General features: G+C 47.9%; 1 protein-coding gene across 1 annotated transcript; it reads left to right on the forward strand.

Moving 5' to 3' along the window:
• Positions 1–28: 28 nt before the first annotated feature.
• LOC137521941 (vomeronasal type-2 receptor 26-like) lies at positions 29–17,316 on the forward strand. Its single transcript, XM_068242139.1, has 3 exons — positions 29–289; positions 12,568–12,691; positions 16,409–17,316. The coding sequence occupies exons 1-3, from the start codon at positions 29–31 to the stop codon at positions 17,314–17,316; spliced, it is 1,293 nt and encodes a 430-aa protein (XP_068098240.1).
• The last annotated feature ends 4,853 nt before the right edge of the window (positions 17,317–22,169 follow it).

Raw genomic sequence — 22,169 nt, forward strand, 5'->3', positions numbered from 1 at the left:
GGGAGGAGCCGACCAAAGGGATTTCCCCATGCTGAAGCTGTTCCTCTTTGTCATCTTCAAGCTACACAAATACGTGAAGAGACTTCATTACAGAGATCAATATGGAAGAAACATTTTATTTAATGAGCAAGGGGAGTTGCCAACAGATATCATTATGTTTAATAGAATGTTTTATCCAAATACTGCAAACCCCATAAGGATTAGCCCGGTGGCCTCCTTTAAGAATGCGCTGCAGGTGGATGAATACTACCAGGTACTCCAGGAAAAGATCACATGGAAGAACGGCACGGTAAGACTAAGTAGCATTACACATTTTACATCTTCCGGGGTGATCATTATTACTAGTATAGTAGGGTATCGGTAATATACAGTGAGGAATATAGGGGACCATACACTGGTTGATTTAAGTCATCGATGGGAAATCAATTCTATCGAATTAGCCGATCGATTTGAGGCCAATTTTGATTGATTTCGATCGATTTGATCTTTCTGACTAGATAGAAAATCTATTTTCAGACCCCTCCATGATTCCTCAGTGGGAGAATTTGCAAAATCACAGGGTGTTCAAATACTTACAGTATGTCCCTCACTGTACATGAAAATATCTATATTAACCCCTTGCACTCACAAACTGCATGCAAGTGGGCAACCAGGGCAACAGGAATATTTAAAAACCTCAAAAGGTGCCCATACATCTATTGACTTGGCAGCCAATCCACCATCCGATTCAATAATTTGAAAATTGGTGTTGCCAAGTGCATGCCTGCCCATCGACAATGCAACCAATTTCGGGCTGAGCATGTCGATTGGACATGCTTCAAGATGTTGGACCATCGTGGTTGATCAGGTGCGCAGCAGAAACGGTGAGCAATATCGACAAACGTGACAAAACCCCTGATGCTATCTCCCTAATGTTCAATGTGCCCTCCTGGTTCCCAGTGTAGTGTGCATTACCTGTCCATGGCTGCTGCTGGCTCCAGGCTCTATCCAATGTCCATACACATGCCCCATGTGGTTGCCGGAGTAACATGGACTCATGTGTGTGACATCACAATGCCAGTTTTACTTACCCGGGGCTTCTACTGGCCCCCTGCAGTCGCCCTGTGCCCACGCTGGCCTCCCCTTTGGCTCAGTTTTGATTTTGCCGACTGAGCCTGTGGCTGTCCAGGTATAGGTGCCCCATGTATAGGTAGCCAGGTATAGGTGCACCAGGCCGATATAGGTTGGTCAGGTAGGTACCCTCGATATAAGTAGCCAGGTATAGTTGCCCCCAGTATAGGTTAGTCAGGTAGGTGCCCTCAGTATAGATAGAAGGTATAGGTGCCCCCAGTATAGGTAGCTAGGTTTAGGTGATCCCAGTATAGGTAGCCAGGTACAGGTGTCCTCAGTATAGGTTATTATTATTTATTGTATTTATAAAGCGCCAACATATTATGCAGCGCTGGACATTAGTTTAGGTTACAGACAATATTTAGGGGTGACATACAGCAATATGACAGTACAGGAATACAAGAAACACCAGATCACACAGCACAGTATGAGTACAAGGTAATGCTTAGTCAGTCACTGGAGGGGAGCATGGAGATTAGGCAAGTTAGGTTCACTCAGATGCCTAGCATGGGTTCACAGTAATGGAGGTGCAAGATCAGGTAGGACACAAAAGGAGGAGGACCCTGCCCAAAGGCTTACATGGCTAATCTAGAGGTTAGCCATGTATAGGTGCCCCCAGTATAGTTAGCAAGGTATAGGTGCCCCCAGCATAACTTAGTCAGGTAGGTGCCCCCAGTAAGTAGCCATGTATTGTTGCCCTCACCTCAGTATAGATAGCAGGTATAGGTGTCCTCAGTACAGGTAGCCAGGTATAGGTACTCACAGTATAGGTAGTCAGATATAGTTGGCACAGTATAGGTTAGCCAGCTTGTCCCCCACTCCCTCCTTGGCTGGCCACAGTAGAGACAGGAGACGGTGGTCTAATAATGGTGCATATACAGGAAGTAAGCACTTCCTAGATAAGCACCGCTACTAGGCCACCTATCTCTAAGGTTTCTTGTCTCCTATGCTGGTCGCCGCTGATCCGGGCATGCAGCTAGGGCCGGCGATGCCAATGTGGTGGAGGAGGGGGGCCACTGTCGATCAGGTAAAGTAAGTGGCGACTGAGGAGGAAGGGGGGCGGGTGGTGGAAGATGCCACCTGACACAAGTCATTCAGGCAGTGTCATGGAAGATCCACCCCTGGGCATAGGTAGGGGAGGATAGTGTTAGTCCTAGGTAGGGGGTTAGTGTTAGGTATAGGTAGGGGAGGATAGTGTTAGTCCTAGGTAGGGGGTTAGTGTTAGGTATAGGTAGGGGAAAATAGTGTTAGGCCTAGGTAGGGGGTTAGTGTTAGGTGTAGGTAGGGGAGGATAGTGTTAGGCCTAGGTAGGGGGTTAGTGTTAGGTGTAGGTAGGGGAAGATAGTGTTAGGCCTAGGTAGGGGGTTAGTGTTAGGTGTAGGTAGGGGAGGATAGTGTTAGGCCTAGGTAGGGGGTTAGTGTTAGGTGTAGGTAGGGGAGGATAGTGTTAGGCCTAGGTAGGGGGTTAGTGTTAGGTGTAGGTAGGGGAGGATAGTGTTAGGCCTAGGTAGGGGGTTAGTGTTAGGTGTAGGTAGGGGAGGATAGTGTTAGGCATAGGTAAGGGAGGATAGTGTTAGGCCTAGGTAGGGGGTTAGTGTTAGGCATAGGTAGGGGAGGATAGTGTTAGGCCTAGGTAGGGGGTTAGTGTTAGGTGTAGGTAGGGGAGGATAGTGTTAAGCCTAGGTAGGGGGTTAGTGTTAGGCATAGGTAGGGGAGGATAGTGTTAGGCCTAGGTAGGGGGTTAGTGTTAGGCATAGGTAGGGGAGGATAGTGTTAGGCCTAGGTAGGGGGTTAGTGTTAGGTGTAGGTAGGGGAGGATAGTGTTAGGCCTAGGTAGGGGGTTAGTGTTAGGCATAGGTAGGGGAGGATAGTGTTAGGCATAGGTAGGGGAGGATAGTGTTAGGCCTAGGTAGGGGGTTAGTGTTAGGCATAGGTAGGGGAGGATAGTGTTAGGCCTAGGTAGGGGGTTAGTGTTAGGTGTAGGTAGGGGAAGATAGTGTTAGGCCTAGGTAGGGGGTTAGTGTTAGGTGTAGGTAGGGGAGGATAGTGTTAGGCCTAGGTAGGGGGTTAGTGTTAGGTGTAGGTAGGGGAGGATAGTGTTAGGCATAGGTAAGGGAGGATAGTGTTAGGCCTAGGTAGGGGGTTAGTGTTAGGCATAGGTAGGGGAGGATAGTGTTAGGCCTAGGTAGGGGGTTAGTGTTAGGTGTAGGTAGGGGAGGATAGTGTTAAGCCTAGGTAGGGGGTTAGTGTTAGGCATAGGTAGGGGAGGATAGTGTTAGGCCTAGGTAGGGGGTTAGTGTTAGGTGTTGGGGAGGATAGTGTTAGGCGTAGGTAGGGGGTTAGTGTTAGGTGTAGGTAGGGGAGGATAGTGTTAGGCCTAGGTAGGGGGTTAGTGTTAGGCATAGGTAGGGGAGGATAGTGTTAGGCCTAGGTAGGGGGTTAGTGTTAGGTGTTGGGGAGGATAGTGTTAGGCGTAGGTAGGGGGTTAGTGTTAGGTGTAGGTAGGGGAGGATAGTGTTAGGCCTAGGTAGGGGGTTAGTGTTAGGCATAGGTAGGGGAGGATAGTGTTAGGCCTAGGTAGGGGGTTAGTGTTAGGCATAGGTAGGGGAGGATAGTGTTAGGCCTAGGTAGGGGGTTAGTGTTAGGTGTAGGTAGGGGAGGATAGTGTTAGGCCTAGGTAGGGGGTTAGTGTTAGGCATAGGTAGGGGAGGATAGTGTTAGGCATAGGTAGGGGAGGATAGTGTTAGGCCTAGGTAGGGGGTTAGTGTTAGGCATAGGTAGGGGAGGATAGTGTTAGGCCTAGGTAGGGGGTTAGTGTTAGGTGTAGGTAGGGGAAGATAGTGTTAGGCCTAGGTAGGGGGTTAGTGTTAGGCATAGGTAGGGGAGGATAGTGTTAAGCCTAGGTAGGGGGTTAGTGTTAGGCATAGGTAGGGGAGGATAGTGTTAGGCCTAGGTAGGGGGTTAGTGTTAGGCATAGGTAGGGGAGGATAGTGTTAGGCCTAGGTAGGGGGTTAGTGTTAGGTGTTGGGGAGGATAGTGTTAGGCGTAGGTAGGGGGTTAGTGTTAGGCATAGGTAGGGGAGGATAGTGTTAGGCATAGGTAGGGGAGGATAGTGTTAGGCCTAGGTAGGGGGTTAGTGTTAGGCATAGGTAGGGGAGGATAGTGTTAGGCCTAGGTAGGGGGTTAGTGTTAGGCATAGGTAGGGGAGGATAGTGTTAGGCCTAGGTAGGGGGTTAGTGTTAGGTGTTGGGGAGGATAGTGTTAGGCGTAGGTAGGGGGTTAGTGTTAGGTGTAGGTAGGGGAGGATAGTGTTAGGCCTAGGTAGGGGGTTAGTGTTAGGCATAGGTAGGGGAGGATAGTGTTAGGCCTAGGTAGGGGGTTAGTGTTAGGTGTTGGGGAGGATAGTGTTAGGCGTAGGTAGGGGGTTAGTGTTAGGTGTAGGTAGGGGAGGATAGTGTTAGGCCTAGGTAGGGGGTTAGTGTTAGGCATAGGTAGGGGAGGATAGTGTTAGGCCTAGGTAGGGGGTTAGTGTTAGGCATAGGTAGGGGAGGATAGTGTTAGGCCTAGGTAGGGGGTTAGTGTTAGGTGTAGGTAGGGGAGGATAGTGTTAGGCCTAGGTAGGGGGTTAGTGTTAGGCATAGGTAGGGGAGGATAGTGTTAGGCATAGGTAGGGGAGGATAGTGTTAGGCCTAGGTAGGGGGTTAGTGTTAGGCATAGGTAGGGGAGGATAGTGTTAGGCCTAGGTAGGGGGTTAGTGTTAGGTGTAGGTAGGGGAAGATAGTGTTAGGCCTAGGTAGGGGGTTAGTGTTAGGCATAGGTAGGGGAGGATAGTGTTAAGCCTAGGTAGGGGGTTAGTGTTAGGCATAGGTAGGGGAGGATAGTGTTAGGCCTAGGTAGGGGGTTAGTGTTAGGCATAGGTAGGGGAGGATAGTGTTAGGCCTAGGTAGGGGGTTAGTGTTAGGTGTTGGGGAGGATAGTGTTAGGCGTAGGTAGGGGGTTAGTGTTAGGCATAGGTAGGGGAGGATAGTGTTAGGCATAGGTAGGGGAGGATAGTGTTAGGCCTAGGTAGGGGGTTAGTGTTAGGCATAGGTAGGGGAGGATAGTGTTAGGCCTAGGTAGGGGGTTAGTGTTAGGTGTAGGTAGGGGAAGATAGTGTTAGGCCTAGGTAGGGGGTTAGTGTTAGGCATAGGTAGGGGAGGATAGTGTTAAGCCTAGGTAGGGGGTTACTGTTAGGCATAGGTAGGGAAGGATAGTGTTAGGCATAGGTAGGGGAGGATAGTGTTAGGTGTAGGTAGGGGAAGATAGTGTTAGGCCTAGGTAGGGGGTTAGTGTTAGGCATAGGTAGGGGAGGATAGTGTTAAGCCTAGGTAGGGGGTTAGTGTTAGGCATAGGTAGGGGAGGATAGTGTTAAGCCTAGGTAGGGGGTTAGTGTTAGGCATAGGTAGGGGAGGATAGTGTTAGGCCTAGGTAGGGGGTTAGTGTTAGGTGTTGGGGAGGATAGTGTTAGGCCTAGGCAGGGGGTTAGTGTTAGATGTTCGGGAGGGTTAGGTTGGGAGCACACTTATTTGAGTCATGTCTTTTGCCACATAGGCTTCAATTCACAAAGCCTTACTGCATTTGGTAATGCAGAAAACAGCTGATTTTACTGAACATCTTGCTAAATGATTACACTGAAAGTTTGAAGATTGTGGTTTCAAATGGAGCCAAAACACTAGTTTGCTGGTTAAAAATGTATCACATTTAATTCTTGTACAAAATTCTTCATGTTCATAGAGATCAAGCCAGGGCTGGGCTGAGGCAGAGGCTAGAGAGGCTCCAGCCTCAAGGCGCAGTGTAGGAGGGGGCGCCAGGCTGAGGCAGAGGCTAGAGAGGCTGCAGCCTCAGGGAACAATGTAGGAGTGGCAGGGCCGGGCCGAGGCAGAGGCTAGAGAGGCTCCAGCCTCAAGGCGTGGTGTAAGAGGGGGCGCCAGGCTGAGGCAGAGGCTAGAGAGGCTGCAGCCTCAGGGAACAATGTAGGAGTGGCAGGGCCGGGCCGAGGCAGAGGCTAGAGAGGCTCCAGCCTCAGGGCGTAGTGTAAGAGGGGACGCCGGGCTGAGGCAGAGGCTAGAGAGGCTCCAGCCTCAGGGCGTAATTGTTGGAGGGGGCACCGGGCTGAGGCAGAGGCTAGAGAGGCTCCAGCCTCAGGGCGTAGTGTAGGAGGGGGCGTCGGGCTGAGGCAGAGGCTAGAGAGGCTCCAGCCTCAGGGCGCAGTGTAGGAGAGGGGTGCGTAACTCACTCAGCTATCATTCCCCTATTGTGTTTGAAGCAGAGATAAACAAGCAAAGGGGATACATGGCAATGACTGCAAGCCAGATAACGAGATATTAAGGTGTTGGGGGTTAGATGGCCCGGGGGTGCCTCTTGGTCTAATAGCAATCAGTGTGTGACGACTGGGGTGGAATGGATGGAGGGGCGCACTTTGGTGTCTTAGCTTCGGGTACTGGAGGACGATGTCCCAGCTCTGGATTGAGCATTCACATGTAGATTCACACAGCCCCAAATAATGGCCTGGTGTGTTTCGTGGTAAACCACCGCTTCCTCGGAGGCACATGCAATAACATATACATTGAGTTCCTTGAAGCATAAAGGGCAACCACATTTCACCAGAGAGGAGGAACGCACAGAAGTGGGAAGACCTGTAAGAACACAGCTTGCTCCAGGGTCTCTCTCTCTGGTGAAATGTGGTTGCCCTTAATGCTCTTTATGCTCTGCTGCTGGTTACACTTCTACATTTTACTGAGCAAGTCGTCGTAGTAAACTGAAGCAACATTTTTTTGGTGAAATACTAAACAATTATCGAATTCGTGGAAAGCTTCATGAATTTGGAAGACAAGCCCATAAGACCAAATTAGATTTTTTTATTGACCTATTATTTTTTACCGAACAACCAGTGCTGCTCGGATACCCCTTTTCAAAATCCGGATCCGATTCGGATCCAGATACCCCGCTATCCGATCCGGGTCGGATATCCGAATTCAAAATTTTCCGATCCGAATCCGATTCGGATATCCGACTCTAGTATCCGATCGGATTCGGATATCCGTGTTTAATCCCGGAAGTGGCCTTTAAATTGCTTTAAAAAGGTTTTTTAGGGTATATGAGGCATGTAGCATCATAATTTTGAAAATGGAAACACTGATGATGTGGGGAGTGGACTTAAAATCCCCCCCCCCTAAAAAAAATGGCTGTCAATCAACATCAGAGTGGTATCAGGAAGCAGTCGTACTGACGCAGTTGGGGCCTCCCCACAACTCGGACAGCAGACACCTCCAAAAAAAATTACACAGCTATTGTGTTTAGATAGTTGACCATGGCACTGTTGTAGGTACCACGGCACAGTAAAAAATTAGGAGAGGTTCCAGGAAGCGGTCGGTCGTACTGCCGCAGTTGGGGCCCCACAACTCGGACAGCACAGACACCTCCAAAAAAATTACACAGCTATTGTGTTTACATAGTTGACCATGGCACTGTTGTAGGTACCACGGCACAGTAAAAAATTAGGAGAGGTTCCAGGAAGCGGTCGGTCGTACTGCCGCAGTTGGGGCCCCACAACTCGGACAGCACAGACACCTCCAAAAAAATTACACAGCTATTGTGTTTACATAGTTGACCATGGCACTGTTGTAGGTACCACGGCACAGTAAAAAATTAGGAGAGGTTCCAGGAAGCGGTCGTACTGACGCAGTTGGGGCCTCCCCACAACTCGCACAGCACAGACACCTCCAAAAAAATTACACAGCTATTGTGTTTACATAGTTGACCATGGCAGGTACCACGGCACAGTTCAAAAAATAAGAACCTGGCTTCATGAAGATGGAGTCAGGAGGTTGTGGTGGTAAAGGGTGGTTAAGCAGCAAGCAGGCATAGTGATAACCACTCAGCCACTTCATTTCCCCCTCTTGCCAACAACATGGGCCAGGAACTCACCAATTGCCCAAGCCTCGTTCATCTTTAAAAAAGTCAGTCTGTCCACAGACTGGCCTGACAGACAAGAGCGCTTCTCAGTGACCACGCCACCGGCCGCACTGAAGCACCTTTCCGACATAACGCTGGAAGGCGGGCAGGACAGCACTTCCAGGGCGTATTGCGCCAGCTCGCCCCAGATATCCAGGTGCTTCACCCAGTACTCCAAGGGGTCCACAGGGGTGTCGGTGTCAAGCCCGCTATAGGACCCCATATAGTCGGCCACCATCCGGGTCAGGTGCTGGTTCTGGCTTTGAGAGCCGGATGCTGCTGCAGGCACCTCCTCTGTAGGCAGCGGTACTGGTGTGGCATAGAGCGCCTTTGTCAGAGACAGCAGGTTTGTTGGGCGCCTGCTGATGCTGGATGCAGGCACCTGCTGCTGTGCTGGCTGGACTGAGACAGCAGGGGGGGTGGGAGTCCGGGGGAAGGCTTCCTCCAAGCGCCGAACCAGAATCCGCTGCAAGTCCCTGATTCGGCGCACAGGGTCTCCTCCTACAGGCAGGAACTGAGCCAGCTTCCCCTTCAGCCGTGGGTCCAGCATCAGGGTGATCCAGATGTCCTCCCGAGCACTCATCTCCTTCACCCTTGGGTCTTTGCGCAGGCACTGCAGCATGTGCACTGCCATGGGGAAGAGGGCTGCCATCTCTGCTGACCTATCATCTTCTGCACCGCTGACAGTGCTGTCGTCCTCCTCTGATTCCGGAGCCTCATCTTGCTCTCTCCACCCCCGCACTACTGCAGCTGCACTCCGCTGTGCCCCCTCCTCTTCAAGGTCAGGGACCTCCAACTCCTCCAAGTCCTCCTCCAACTCCTCCGAATCCTCCTCCTGCTGCACAGAGGTGGACTGTGAAGTGTGCTGCTGCTGCTCCTGCTGCTGGATCAAGGCTTCCTCTCCCACTTCCAGCAGAGCATCGAGGGCCTTGTCCAGCATGCACACAATGGTCAACCACTCACACAGCGACGCATGGTCCCGGCTGACCATGTTGGTGGCCTCCAGGAAGGGTGCCAGCACAAAGCACACCAGCTGCATTTTTCCCCACTCAGCAGGGCGGATGATGTCTGGGAGGTGGGTGGTGCCGGTCCCCAACAAGTTGGCATCCATGGTGGCTCTGGCCAGGTACAGGTTGACAGCCCGCCTCTGTTCAACCAGACGTTCCAACATCGCCAGGGTGGAATTCCAGCGTGTTGGAACGTCTATAATGAGGCGGTGCTGTGGGAGGTTCAGCTCCATCTGCACGGCTGTAAGGGTCGCTGTTGCACCACCCGAGCGGCGAAAATGACCCACCGTTTTCCTTGCCGCTCCCAAAAGAGTGTCCATCCCCTGGTAGGTGTGCAGGAATTTCTGCACCACTAGGTTCAGGACGTGGGCCAGACAGGGGATGTGGGTGAGGTTTCCCCGCTGGATGGCGGCAACCAAGTTTGCACCATTGTCGGCCACCACCTCTCCGACTCTGAGGCCTCTGGGGGTCAGCCAACTCCTCTCTTGCTCTCGGAGCTTGGCCAAGACGTGGTCTGCCGTCAGCTTGTTCTTGCCCACCGTGACCATCTGCAGCAGCGCTTGGCAGTGGTGGGCCTTCACGCTGCTGCTGAGGCGGGGTTGTTTGGCGGCGGATGGAACCGGATCAGAGCTGGAAGCTGCTGCACTTCCCCTGACCCTGCTGCGGGGTGGCACCACCCACCGTGGTGATGATGCTGCTGTCTCCTCTTCACCCCCTTCCACCAAACTGACCCAGTGCGCGGTGAAGGACAAATAGCGGCCTGTCCCGAACCGGCTGCTCCATGAGTCCATTGTCACATGGACGCGCGCACCAAGCGCATGATCCAGCCCACGCTCCACGTTGGCCTTTACAAAGCAGTGCAGTGCTGGGATGGCCTTGCGTGCGAAGTAGTGCCGGCTGGGGATTGGCCAATCCGGCGCTGCGCACTGCAGGAGCGCACGCATCCGGCTCCCCTCCTGCACAAACGAGTACGGGAGGAGCTGGGAGGACATGGCCCGTGTAAGCAAGCCGTTCAGCTGGCGTATGCGACGGCTGCCGGGAGGCTGAGCCCTGACCACAAAAGAGTCACTCAGCAGGGTCTGGTGGTGGGGGCGTTTTAGGCTTGCACGGGAAGCTGAGGAGGGAACAGAGGAGACCACTGAGGAGGACTGGCTGCCTGAACAGGCCTCAGTGTCAGCAGGAGTGGCAAAGCTGGTTATAGTGCTCTGACCTCTGCAAGGGCCAGCGCCAGCTTCCTTCAGCAGCTTGAATTCCTGATGCTCAGGTTTGTGCTTATTGCCCAGATGGTTGATGAAGCTGGAGGTGCCATAACTGGAGGGGTGAGACCCTCTGCTCAGCTTCACATGGCATAATTTGCACGTTACAAATTTGCTATCCAGTGAGGGCAGATGGAAAAACTGCCATATTGGGGATTGGAGTTTTCCCTTACGTGGCTCAGAACGGGATGCTGCTGTGGATTTTCTCCCGGTGGTGGTTGGGGCCTGGGGTTGAGTGGTGCGGCTGGTGGTAGTCGTGCCACTGACAGATGGAGCAGCAGCCTGCGGGTCACGTACTCCATGCCCACTGCTGCTCCTGCCAATCCCTGCAATGCTCAACCTGCGTGCCATACACACTGACTCCTCCTCCTCAGAGTCAGAGCTGACATGCCCCTCCGGTCGCTGGTAGTCCGGGTCCTTCACCTCATCATCAAACTCCCCTTCGTAAAACTGCTGGGATGATGAGCCCGCCTCAAACTCCTCTTCTGCTGACACATCATGGACGGGCTCCCCCCCAACAATTACTGTCAGCATCTCAGACTCTTCTGTAAAGCCAATTTTGCTGAGAATATTTTCTCTAGGGCTAGGGCTGGTGGTGGTGGCCTCACTGTCACTGGCTTGCTCCTCGTCATGCGCCATCTGCTGCATCACAGACGCGGCGTCCTTCTCCTCCAATCTGCGCCGCTGACCCTGCTTGAAAATTGACGCAACACGCTGCTGCGTCTCTGCAGCGTGACTGCCAGTGGGTAGCGGCGGAATGACTGATGCGGCAGAACTGCTGCCAGAGGCCGCAATGTTGCTCACTCTCCTTCTGGCCTTGCCCCTCCCCCGTCTCACACTGCCAGTGCCAGACATAGTACAAGACTCACTGTCACTGATGAGTCGACGTCACAGATGATGTGTGTGGGGTACTTGGTGCACTTTTATTATTGGCGGCGGGCTTGGAAATGATCAGCAGATTGACAGACAGGAGTACAACAACTAAACACACTGACACTGCTCACTCAGCAGCAGCACAGCAGCAATAATCTGTAGTACTAGCACTGTCTGCAACTACACAATATAAAACCACAGTAGCAGTAGTAATAGCAGCCCAGCCAGCAGCAAGGAGCCTGGAGTGTGTGCACACAGACACAGCACACACAAAGACACAGGACCTAGTAGCAGTAGTAATAGCAGCCCAGCCAGCAGCAAGGAGCCTGGAGTGTGTGCACACAGACACAGCACACACAAAGACACAGGACCTAGTAGCAGGCACAGGCAGCTGCTGCAGCTGAAAGACTGACTGACAAGACTGACTGACACTAACAAATTACACAGACTAGCTAAGCTAACTACAACACAGTAAAACAGTAAAACCAGAAGGTGTTTTAGTGTTAAAACGCTGGGTTATCACTGGGATAATGTACTTGCTTCAGCCAAACACACTGGACAAACTATCTCAGTGGCAGTCACAAAGCAAGGACGAGATTCTTAACATGCCCCCCTCCTTATATACAGGAGGGACTGGCCAAGGTTCCCCTCTGTGATTGGGTGCTTGGGCTTAAGCTGGGAGCGCTCTGATTGGCTGAATGACGTCATGGACATCATGTCCATGGTTACAGTACCCGGATTCGGATATCCGATCGGTATCCGCGGATATCCGGGTTATGCGACCAACTATCCGCATAGAGCTATCCGGATTTCCGTCCAGCTATCCGGAATCCGGATCCGATCGGATAGGCCTAAAAAGTTCGGATATCCGAGTCTATTCGGATATCCGGTATCCTGATGAGCAGCACTGCGAACAACCCTTAGTGAATTGAGGCCATAGTGGGAAATGGGAAAAGACTGACAGCGATTAGGCTACAACTGAAATTAAACCAACAGAGACATACATATTGTTGTTCGTAGTTGGAAATGCGTGGAAAAATGCATGTAATCAATCACAGTACGGGTCAGACAAAAATTGCATAGGTCCACGGTTACCAATGATATTTTATCCAAGCTTTAAACCAATGCCATGGAGGTGAAATAGTGCCAGAAAAAAAGATGGGGCTGGGATGGAAAAATAAGAGTGTGAAGGAGGACATGGATAAAAAAGGACATGAGTCACATGGCCCAGATGCTAAAATTGCCCCAGTCTTTTCCCTATGCCATCTTCAGTTTAGTTTTCAGCTGGATATCTTTTTTATGTCTTTTTCCCGCTTTTTTGGCTGTAGATACCCCAGGCCCGATGCAATGAGAAGTGCCCTCCTGGATATCATAAGGCTGCTAAAAACAGTATCCATACTTGTTGCTATGGATGTGTTCCATGCTCTGATGGAGAAATCTCCAACACAACAGGTTGGGATGTGTTCTTTATGAGGCTAATGATCTAGCGTTTGTATGTGTTTGTTGTTTGCTCCACCCACTTTTCCTAACCCTAACACAGAAACTCAATGACCAAGTTTGTGAGCTTTCAATAATTAAAATTTTCCCATAATAATGAAACAAATCTGATTGGCTACAACCCCTTTTGTGAATTTGAACACCAGTCACTCAATGACCAAATGTACCAGGCTTGTGCCATTAACAGTGCCAGAATGGCAGCAATTAAATATTCCCCTTAAAAATCAATAGGTGAATTTTGATTGGCTTTTATAGGCTCCACCCACTTTCCTGAATATTAATCCCAGTCACCCAGTGACCAACTGTGCAAAGTTTGAGAACCCTGCCATTAACAGTGTAAGAATGGCTGCAATTTACATTTTCCCAGTGAAAATTGTATATGTTTCCTCTCCACCCACTTTTTGGTTATGGGAATAAAAAGTATCCTATATGTTATTCCACTTAATGTACTATGTGTGTGCCAAATTTCATTCAAATCCCATCAGCCATTTTTGCGTGATTGAGTAACAAACGTCCAAACATCCGAACATCCAAACATCTAAACATCCAAATATCCAAACATCCGAACTTTCCCATTTATAATATTAGTAGGATGTATTTTACTAATATTATAAACCAGCTGGTGGCCCCGGCCCGGCGTTGCCCGGGTATGTATTTGGCTGGTGTTGACTCCACTCACTTTTCCTAACCCTAACACACAATTACACAATTACTCAATGACCAATGTGTGAGCTTTGCGGTCTTTGGCATCAGTAATTTGCATTGAAATAAAATAAATCTGATTGGCTGTGGCTCCAGGCTTTTCTGAATTTGAACCTCAATCACCCAATGGCCAAGTGTACCAGGTACAGGTGATTAATATTGCAAGAGGCTTGTGCCATTAACAGTGCAAGAATGGTAGCAATTACATATTCCCCTTGAAAATCAATAGGTACATTTTGATTGGCTTTTGTAGGCTCCACCCACTTTTCTGAATATTAATCCCAGTCACCCAGTGACCAATTGTGCAAAGTTTGAGAACCCTACCATTAACAGTGTAAGAATTGCTGCAGTTTACATTTTCTCAGTGAAATTTGTATTTGTCTCCGCCTACTGATGACCCGGCATTGCCTGCTTATGTATTTGGCTGGTGTTGGCTGAGCCCACTTTTCCTAACCTTAACACACAATTACTCAATAACTCAATGACCAAGTTTGTGAGCTTTGTGGTCTTTGGCAACAATAACCTGCATTAAAATGAAACAAATCTGATTGGCTGTGTGTGGCCCCACCCCCTTTTATAAATTTAAACCCCAGTCATTCAATGATCAACTGTACCAGGTTTGAGGCTTGTGCCATTAACAGTGCAAGAATGGCAGCAATGAAATATTCCCCTTTAAAATCAATAGGTAATTTTTGATTGGCTTTTGTAGGCTCCACCCACTTTTCTGAATATTAATGCCAGTCACCCAGTGACCAACTGTGCAACGTTTGAGAACCCTACAATTAACAATGTAAGAATGGCTGCTGTTAACATTTTCCTAGTAAAATGTGTATTTGTCACCGCCCACTTATGACCCGGCGTTGCCCGTTTATGTATTTGGCTGGTGTTGGCTGTATCTACTTTTCTAACCCTGATACACAATTACTCAATTACCAAGTTTGTGAGCTTTGCGGTGTTTGACATCAATAATTTACATTGGAATGAAACAAATCTGATTAGCTGTTTGTGGCTCCACCCCCCTTTCTGAAATTAAACCCTAGTCACCCAATGATCAACTGTACCAGGTTTGAGGCTTGTGCCATTAACAGTGCAAGAATGGCAGCAATTACATATTCCCTTTGAAAATCAATAGGTGAATTTTGTTTGTAGGCTCCACCCACTTTTCTGAATATTAATCCCAGTCACCCAACGACCAACTGTGCAAAGTTTGAGAACCCTGCCATTAACAGTGTAAGTATGGCTGCAGTTTACATTTTCCAGTGAAATATGTATTTGTCTCCGCCCCCTTTTTGGTTATGGGAATAAAAGGTATCCTATACTTTATTCCAGGTAATGTACTATGTGTGTGCGAAATTTCATTCAAATCCGTTCAGCCATTTTTGCGTGATCGAGTGACAAACATCCAAATATCCAAACATCCAAACATCCAAACATCCAAACGTTCACATTTATAATATTAGTAGGATGGCTTTAGAACTCTCTGTAAACAAACATTTTGCAGAGCTGCACCTGACAGGACTAAAGATGTTGCCCCCGAGATAAATTTCAGAATGTAAGTCAGGGTGAGAAAGAGTATTTTTTTAATGCTCAGTTCCCTGGCGTTCCAGCAGCAGGTCCTGGCCGCTACTGCTTCAGCATCCTCCAACATTTTCCTGAGCTCGGCCGAAAGGGTGTAAATGCCAGTACTTCCTTCCGGTTCTCCTTTTGCACACTTCAAGGTTTTCCCTCCTCTTCTTCCCATCATCAGTGGGGCAATCCTAGGTGTCACAGGCGCCTGGTGCACCAGACCGACCAGGTGGTTGTCTGGAGCACTGTGCGGGAGGGCGGGGGGGGGGGGGGGAGAGGAAGGTGCTGTCGTGTGTGTGTGTGTGTGGGGGGGGGGTACTGCCCCCACCCCCCTGCAAGATTGTGTGACCCCCCCAGGTGGTGAACTTGTTTGTGGCGTATAATAGAAGCCACGCCAGTTCACTCCCCGCAGCCTGCAGCTCACCTCAACCTGCTTTAGTTTCCGGCAGGCAGAGTAGGGCTACAGGAAGATGGCGTCCAAAGCCCTGCACTGGAGACTATTTGTGTCTCCAGTACAGGCCTTTGGGCGCCATCTTCCTGTAGCCCTACTCTGCTTGTGCTGCAGGAAGATCATCAGGGGAGCTGTATGACGGGAGAGGAGTCTTCTGCAGGTGAGTAAATACTTTTTTTTTACAGGTGCAAATTATTTTCTGGTGAAACGCTGCCCACATTATGATTATTTTGTGGTGAAACGCAACCCACATTACGATTATTTTCTGGTGAAACATTGCTGCATTCCGATTATTGACTGGTGAAATGCTGGCCACATTAAGATTATTTTTGGGCGAAACATTGCTGCATTACCATTATTTTTTGGTTAAAAATTGCTGCATTACGATTATTTTCTGGTGAAACGTTGCCGCATTACGATTATTTTCTGGTGAACAATCATTGCTGCATTCGAAATATTATCTGTTGAAACATTGCTGCATATCGATTATTTTCTGGGGAAACATTGCCACATTATGATTATTTTCTGATGAAAGGCAGCCCCATTACGATTATTTTATGGTAAAACATTCCCACATTACGATTATTTTATGGTGAAATACTGCCGCACTACAATCATTTCCATGTGGGGGGGGTTTGCACCACAGGCGAGTGTCAAAATGGCTAGAGGAGCCCGTGCTGGGGGTCATGAGTTAGCGGCCACCAGGCAGCAAAAAGTCAGCCACCAACTAGGGGTGATGGTGCATGATACCTTGTGGAATGCTCTGAAGAACACCAGCTTTCACTTACATTCAACGCGCTGGGAACATCCACACTAACAACTGGTGCCAAGAACTTCAGGGCCCTGACAATATTCCTGTTCCAATGAAATACATGAAAGCATGCAATGCAAACAAAATTATTCTTGCAAAACTATTGTGAATAAACTTTGTAAATTTTTTTATTTATTTGCAGACAGTGAAATTTGTTATAAATGTCCAGATGACGAGTGGCCGGACAAGGACCGAGTGAAATGTGTTCTCAAAATGTATGAGTTTTTGTCCTATAGAGATGATCCGCTGGTTTTAGTTTTTCTGTCTATATCTCTATTACTGTGCATCAAGACAATAGTCATCATTGGGATCTTTATCTATCACTGGGAGACTCCAATTGTGAAAGCCAATAACCAGACTGTGAGCTTCATTCTCCTGACCTCCATCCTGCTGAGCTTCCTCTGTGTCTTCTTGTTCCTCGGACGTCCTGTGGATATAACCTGCATGCTGAGACAGGTGTCATTCAGTATCTTCTTCTCCATTGCCGTCTCTTCTGTCCTGGCCAAGACTGTCACTGTCTACATTGCCTTCAAAGCCACCAAACCTGGCAGTTCCTGGAACAGATGGGTCACAGTCAGACTATCTAATTCTATAGTCTTCTTCTGTTCTTCTGTCCAAGTTCTGATTTGTGTTGTTTGGCTGTCGGTGTCTCCTCCCTATCAGGAGTATGACATGTCCTCTTATCCTTGGAAGATCATTATTCAGTGTAATGAGGGGACTGTAATTGGCTTCTACTCTGTACTGGGTTACATGGGGTTTATGGCAGCTGTGAGTTTTCATCTGGCTTTCATGGTGAGGACATTACCGGACAGCTTTAATGAGGCCAAGTACATCACGTTCAGCATGCTGGTGTTCTGCAGTGTCTGGATTGCCATGATTCCGGCCTATCTGAGCACCAGAGGGAAATACATGGTGGCTGTGGAGGTATTCGCCATACTGACCTCCAGTGCTGGAATATTAGGCTGCATATTTCTTCCCAAACTCTACATTCTGTTGATGAAACCAGATCTCAACTCCCGAAAACGCATGCTGCAGAAATCTGTCTCGTGAAATCAGAGGGTTACTTTATTGTGTGCACTTACAGTACTTTAACTGATTCGTTTTTTTTTTGCTCGATTATTATTTAGTCAAATAAAAGTTTAAATAATAATGGGTGCGTAAAAACTGCATTAGATTATTAAAGGAATACTGTAGGGGGTTGAGGGAAACCGAGTTGAATTTACCCAGGGCTTCTAATGGTCCCCCGCAGACATCCTGTGCCTGTGCAGCCACTCACCGATGCTCCGGCCCCGCCTCCGGTTCACTTCTGGATTTTCTGACCTTAAAGTCGGAAAACCACTGCGCCTCCGTTGCCCTGTCCTCGCTTCCACTGACGTCACCAGGAGTGTAGCACAAGCCCAGTTTGGTCTGTGCCTACGCAGTACGCTCCTGGTGACATCAGTGAGAGCGAGGACAGGGCAACGCAGGCCCAGTGGTTTTCAGACTATAAAGTGAACCAGAGGCGGGGCCGGAGCATCGGTGAGTGGCTGCGGGGGCACAGGATGTCTAAGGGGGACCATTAGAATCCCCGGGTAAGTACAACTCATTTTCCCCCGACCCCCCTACAGTATTCCTTTAATGAGACGTACAGCTCTATGTTACAGACTTGTGTCAATTGCAATAGACATGCTGTTGGTTCAGATTTTTAAGTCTCAGGCACCTTTTACACTTTCTGCAGTGTGTTACATTGCGTTGCTTCCAACTCATTGCAATGGCCATTTAAGAGACACTGAAGCGGAAAACAAAAAGATGATATAATGATTGGTATGTGTAGTACAACTAAGAAATAAAACATTAGGAGCAGAGACATAAGTCTAATGTTGTTTCCAGTACAGGAAGAGTTAAGAAACTGCAGTTGTTATCTATGCAAAAGAGCCATTGAGCTCGACGACTTTCAAAGTCACAGAGAGCTCTGTCTTCTGAAGCTTGTTATCTCAACTGTCAGTCATTGCATCTTCTTTTTCTCAGCAGAGGAAAGGTTCACTGGGCTGCTCTGTAAAATCATTTAGAATGCTGAGTAGTGTGTAAACTGCAAATATTAGAGAATGTTGCAATGTTATAAAAAACACTATATAACTGAAAATAAAAAATATAAGACTATTTTCTTCGCTACTGATGTTATAGTAATTATCCGTACTACACAACCAATTCATTATATCATCATTTTTTTTTCCGCTTCAGTGTCTCCTTAAACTTTAAATATAACTGTCAAAAACAATTAGAACAAAAAAGAAAAAAGGAAAAAAGAGTCAATTATACATAGTATAGATGCAGAAAAGGCATTTGATTACCTCTTTCTGGTGCTGGAGAAGTTTGGGGTCAGTTATACTGTACATTTATTACAAGAATTAAAAACTTATACTGTACTAGCAGGCATTTGTAAAGATCAATGGTCTGAAGTCTGAGAAATTCAACGTCGATAGTGGGTAAGACAGGAGTGCCCTCCCTTAACTTTTCTTTTTAATTAGTAATGGAATCATTACTTTTGTCTATATAGCAAGATCAAGATATCAAAAGGTTTTATAACAGATAAGAATGAAGTTAAATAATTGGCCTATGCCAACAACTTTATATTAACATTAACAAACCCGATAATATCTGTTCCTAAGTCATGGAGTCTAATACAAACTTTTGGTAAAATATTGTCGTTCAAAACCAACCAAGTCCATCTTGCTGGATTTGAGATGTTCTTATAATACCCAAGTGAACGTGAGCAAAACATGCACATCAAAATGGAATGCTGATTGATTTAAATAGTTTAGGGTAAAAATTTGTGAAAACTTATAAATCTATTTATTATCAACTTTGAGAGTGACCTAAACGGTTGTAAGGAGATGCTTGCCACTCATGTTTCAATACGTTAGGAAGGCTAGCAATAGTCAAAGTGATGATTGTACCCAAGTTAGTTCTGCTGATTCTGATACAAATATATATAAGGTGTACTAAAGACTGTATAGCAGCCTAGTAAAAAGCAAAGGTGCTCTGTCCACCAATGCAACACTGATATAAATGAAAACAATCTGCCGCTGAATCCAAATGCTTGTAAAACAGGACCTTGGTTAAAAATAGAGAGGCTTCCGCCTTCCACCACACCCCACACAGGTGCTCTCTCGGCAGATGTAATGACAGATCACGCTGTCATAATGTGTGTATATTGTAGAACTGTCTGGTCTCCATGGCTAGCAGCATACCTCTCTCCCAATGAGATAAATGATTCCCATGGATCATGCAAAAACATGGCCTCAATAGTGTAATAATGTTTAAAACCAATTTATTCCTTCATGAAAAGCATCATAACACTCAACTTTAAAAAATGTAGGTCCAACTAAGGAGCATACAGTAAAGGGATACTGTAGGGGGGTCAGGGGAAAATGAGCTGAACTTACCCGGGGCTTCTAACGGTCCCCCGCAGACATCCTGTGTTGGCGCAGCCACTCACCGATGCTCCGGCCCCGCCTCCGGTTCACTTCTGGAATTTCAGACTTTAAAGTCAGAAAACCACTGCGCCTGCGTTGCCGTGTCCTCGATCCCGCTGATGTCATCAAGAGCGCACAGCGCAGGCCCAGTATGATCTGTGTCTGCGCAGTACACTCCTGGTGACATCAGCGGGAGCGAGGACACAGGCATGCAGGCGCAGTGGTTTTCTGACTTTAAAGTCGGAAATTCCAGAAGTGAACTGGAGGCGGGGCCGGAGCATCAGTGAGTGGCTGCGCCACTCTGTCTGCGGGGGACCATTAGAAGCCCCGGGTAAGTTCAGCTTATTTTCCCCCGACCCCCCTACAGTATCCCTTTAAGTACAAAGGCAGTACAAATGCACAAGATGCCCCTTCACCATGGATGCACCAGGTTTAGTGTATATATATTTTCCCCTGGCTTTTGTCCTCTATACCTAGGTGCGTCTCATGGTCAGGAGCATCTTATAGCCCGAAAAATACGGTAATCCAAAAACCTGCAAAGGGTTCCTATTTCATACGTAAGTTTTACCTTGTAAGTTGAATTACTGAAATGAATGGCCTTTTGCTCAATATTACAATTTTTCGAGTTTCCCCTGTACATATAAATAATCCAAATACAGATGTATACGAATTTTTGGTCACCGGCATAACCGGCCAGCAAAACAATGACTGCAGACTGTCTAATGAGGGACTTTACACTTTTCTACACTTTTCTACACATGTCCTACTCCTTTCTTTTTATACTTTCACTTTTTATGTTTCTTTTTCTCTTCTCCTATTTTTGTGTTTTTTGTTTTTTGTTGTTTTTTTTTCTTCTTTATCCTGGTAGCATACATTTTTTTTTACAGACCATGATGCAAACATGCTTGGAATAAGAGGGAGCTGATGAGTGGCGTAGCGAAGGAACTGTGGGCCCCAATGCAAGTTTTACGATGGGGCCCCCCAAGCACTCTATACATCACAATTGATACGGCGCAACAAAACCTGCCAATGGCAACTACAGTGTCAGAGGTGCAAGAAGGGGATGGGGGACAGTTTGTTAGTGATTACCACTATTCAAAGGATCTATAGAAGTGATTATTACCAGCACAGGACCAATAGAGAGCTAATGTTGTTGAGGGAGGGCCCTTTAGGGCCCCTTTGGCCCAAGGGCCCTAATGTGGTGGCTACCTCTGCACCCCCTATTGCTACGACACCCCTGGAACTGATTAAGCTTAGTTTGTACCAGGATGAAAAAACTTAATGGCTGATACTGTATGTCTATAAACAAAAGGGATTATAAAAATACAGCTAATTACATAGCGTTTCTGAAAAAAAATTTCAGGATATAACTATAATATACAGTATGATTTTATCAGAATCAGAATCAATTTATTTCGCCAAGTAAGTTTGCACTTACAAGGAATTTGTCTTGGCAGTTGCTTAACCACCTTAGCGGTATGGACGAGCTCAGCTCGTCCATTACCGCCAGAGGGTGCCGCTCAGGCCCTGCTGGGCCGATTTTCCTCAAATAAAAAGCAGCACACGCAGCCGGCACTTTGCCAGCAGCGTGTGCTGCCTGATCGCCACTGCTCTGCGGCGAAAGAGGGTCCCCCCAGCCGCCCGAGCCCTGCGCAGCCGAAACAAATAGTTCCGGCCAGCGCTAAGGGCTGGATCGGAGGCGGCTGACGTCAGGACGTCGGCTGACGAAACAGAACGAAACAGAGAGCAGGGTAGATGTTTACTCTAATGTCCCCACTGATATATATTGTAAAATACATGAGGGTGCTTAGTCTCTGGTTTACTTTAAAGGGGTTCTGTGGCATGTGTTCCGGCCAGCGCTAAGGGCTGGATAGTTCCGGCCAGCGCTAAGGGCTGGATCGGAGGCGGCTGACGTCAGGACGTCGGCTGACGTCCATGACGTCACTCCGCTCGTCGCCATGGCGACGAAGTAAGCAAAACACGGAAGGCCGCTCATTGCCGGAGGCGATCAGAAGAATGCCTCCGGAGCGCCCTCTAGTGGACTTTCATGCAGCCAACTTTCAGTTGGCTGCATGAAATAGTTTTTTTTATTTAAAAAAAACCCTCCCGCAGCCGCCCTGGCGATCTTAATAGAACGCCAGGGTGGTTAACAAACACAAACAAAATAAATAAATAAATAAATAAAAAAAATACAAGGACAGACAGTATGTATATTACAAGTCAAGAACAGTATGTGAGTATAGTGGCAGTAAGCAAGGTGAGAATTGTTCATTTTCAGTTCTGTGCTGATTACTTTCAGGTCCTAGCAGCTCTAACGTGGTTCAGCATTAAGTATGGCTACCGCTTGAGGGAAAAAGCTGTTCCTGTGTCTGGAGGTTTTGGTAGCGATTGACCGGAATCTTACTCCTGAAGGCATGTGCTGGAAGATGGAGTGAGCTGGGTGAGAGG

Source organism: Hyperolius riggenbachi, chromosome 1 (assembly GCF_040937935.1).
Source record: "Hyperolius riggenbachi isolate aHypRig1 chromosome 1, aHypRig1.pri, whole genome shotgun sequence".
NCBI lineage: Eukaryota > Metazoa > Chordata > Amphibia > Anura > Hyperoliidae > Hyperolius > Hyperolius riggenbachi.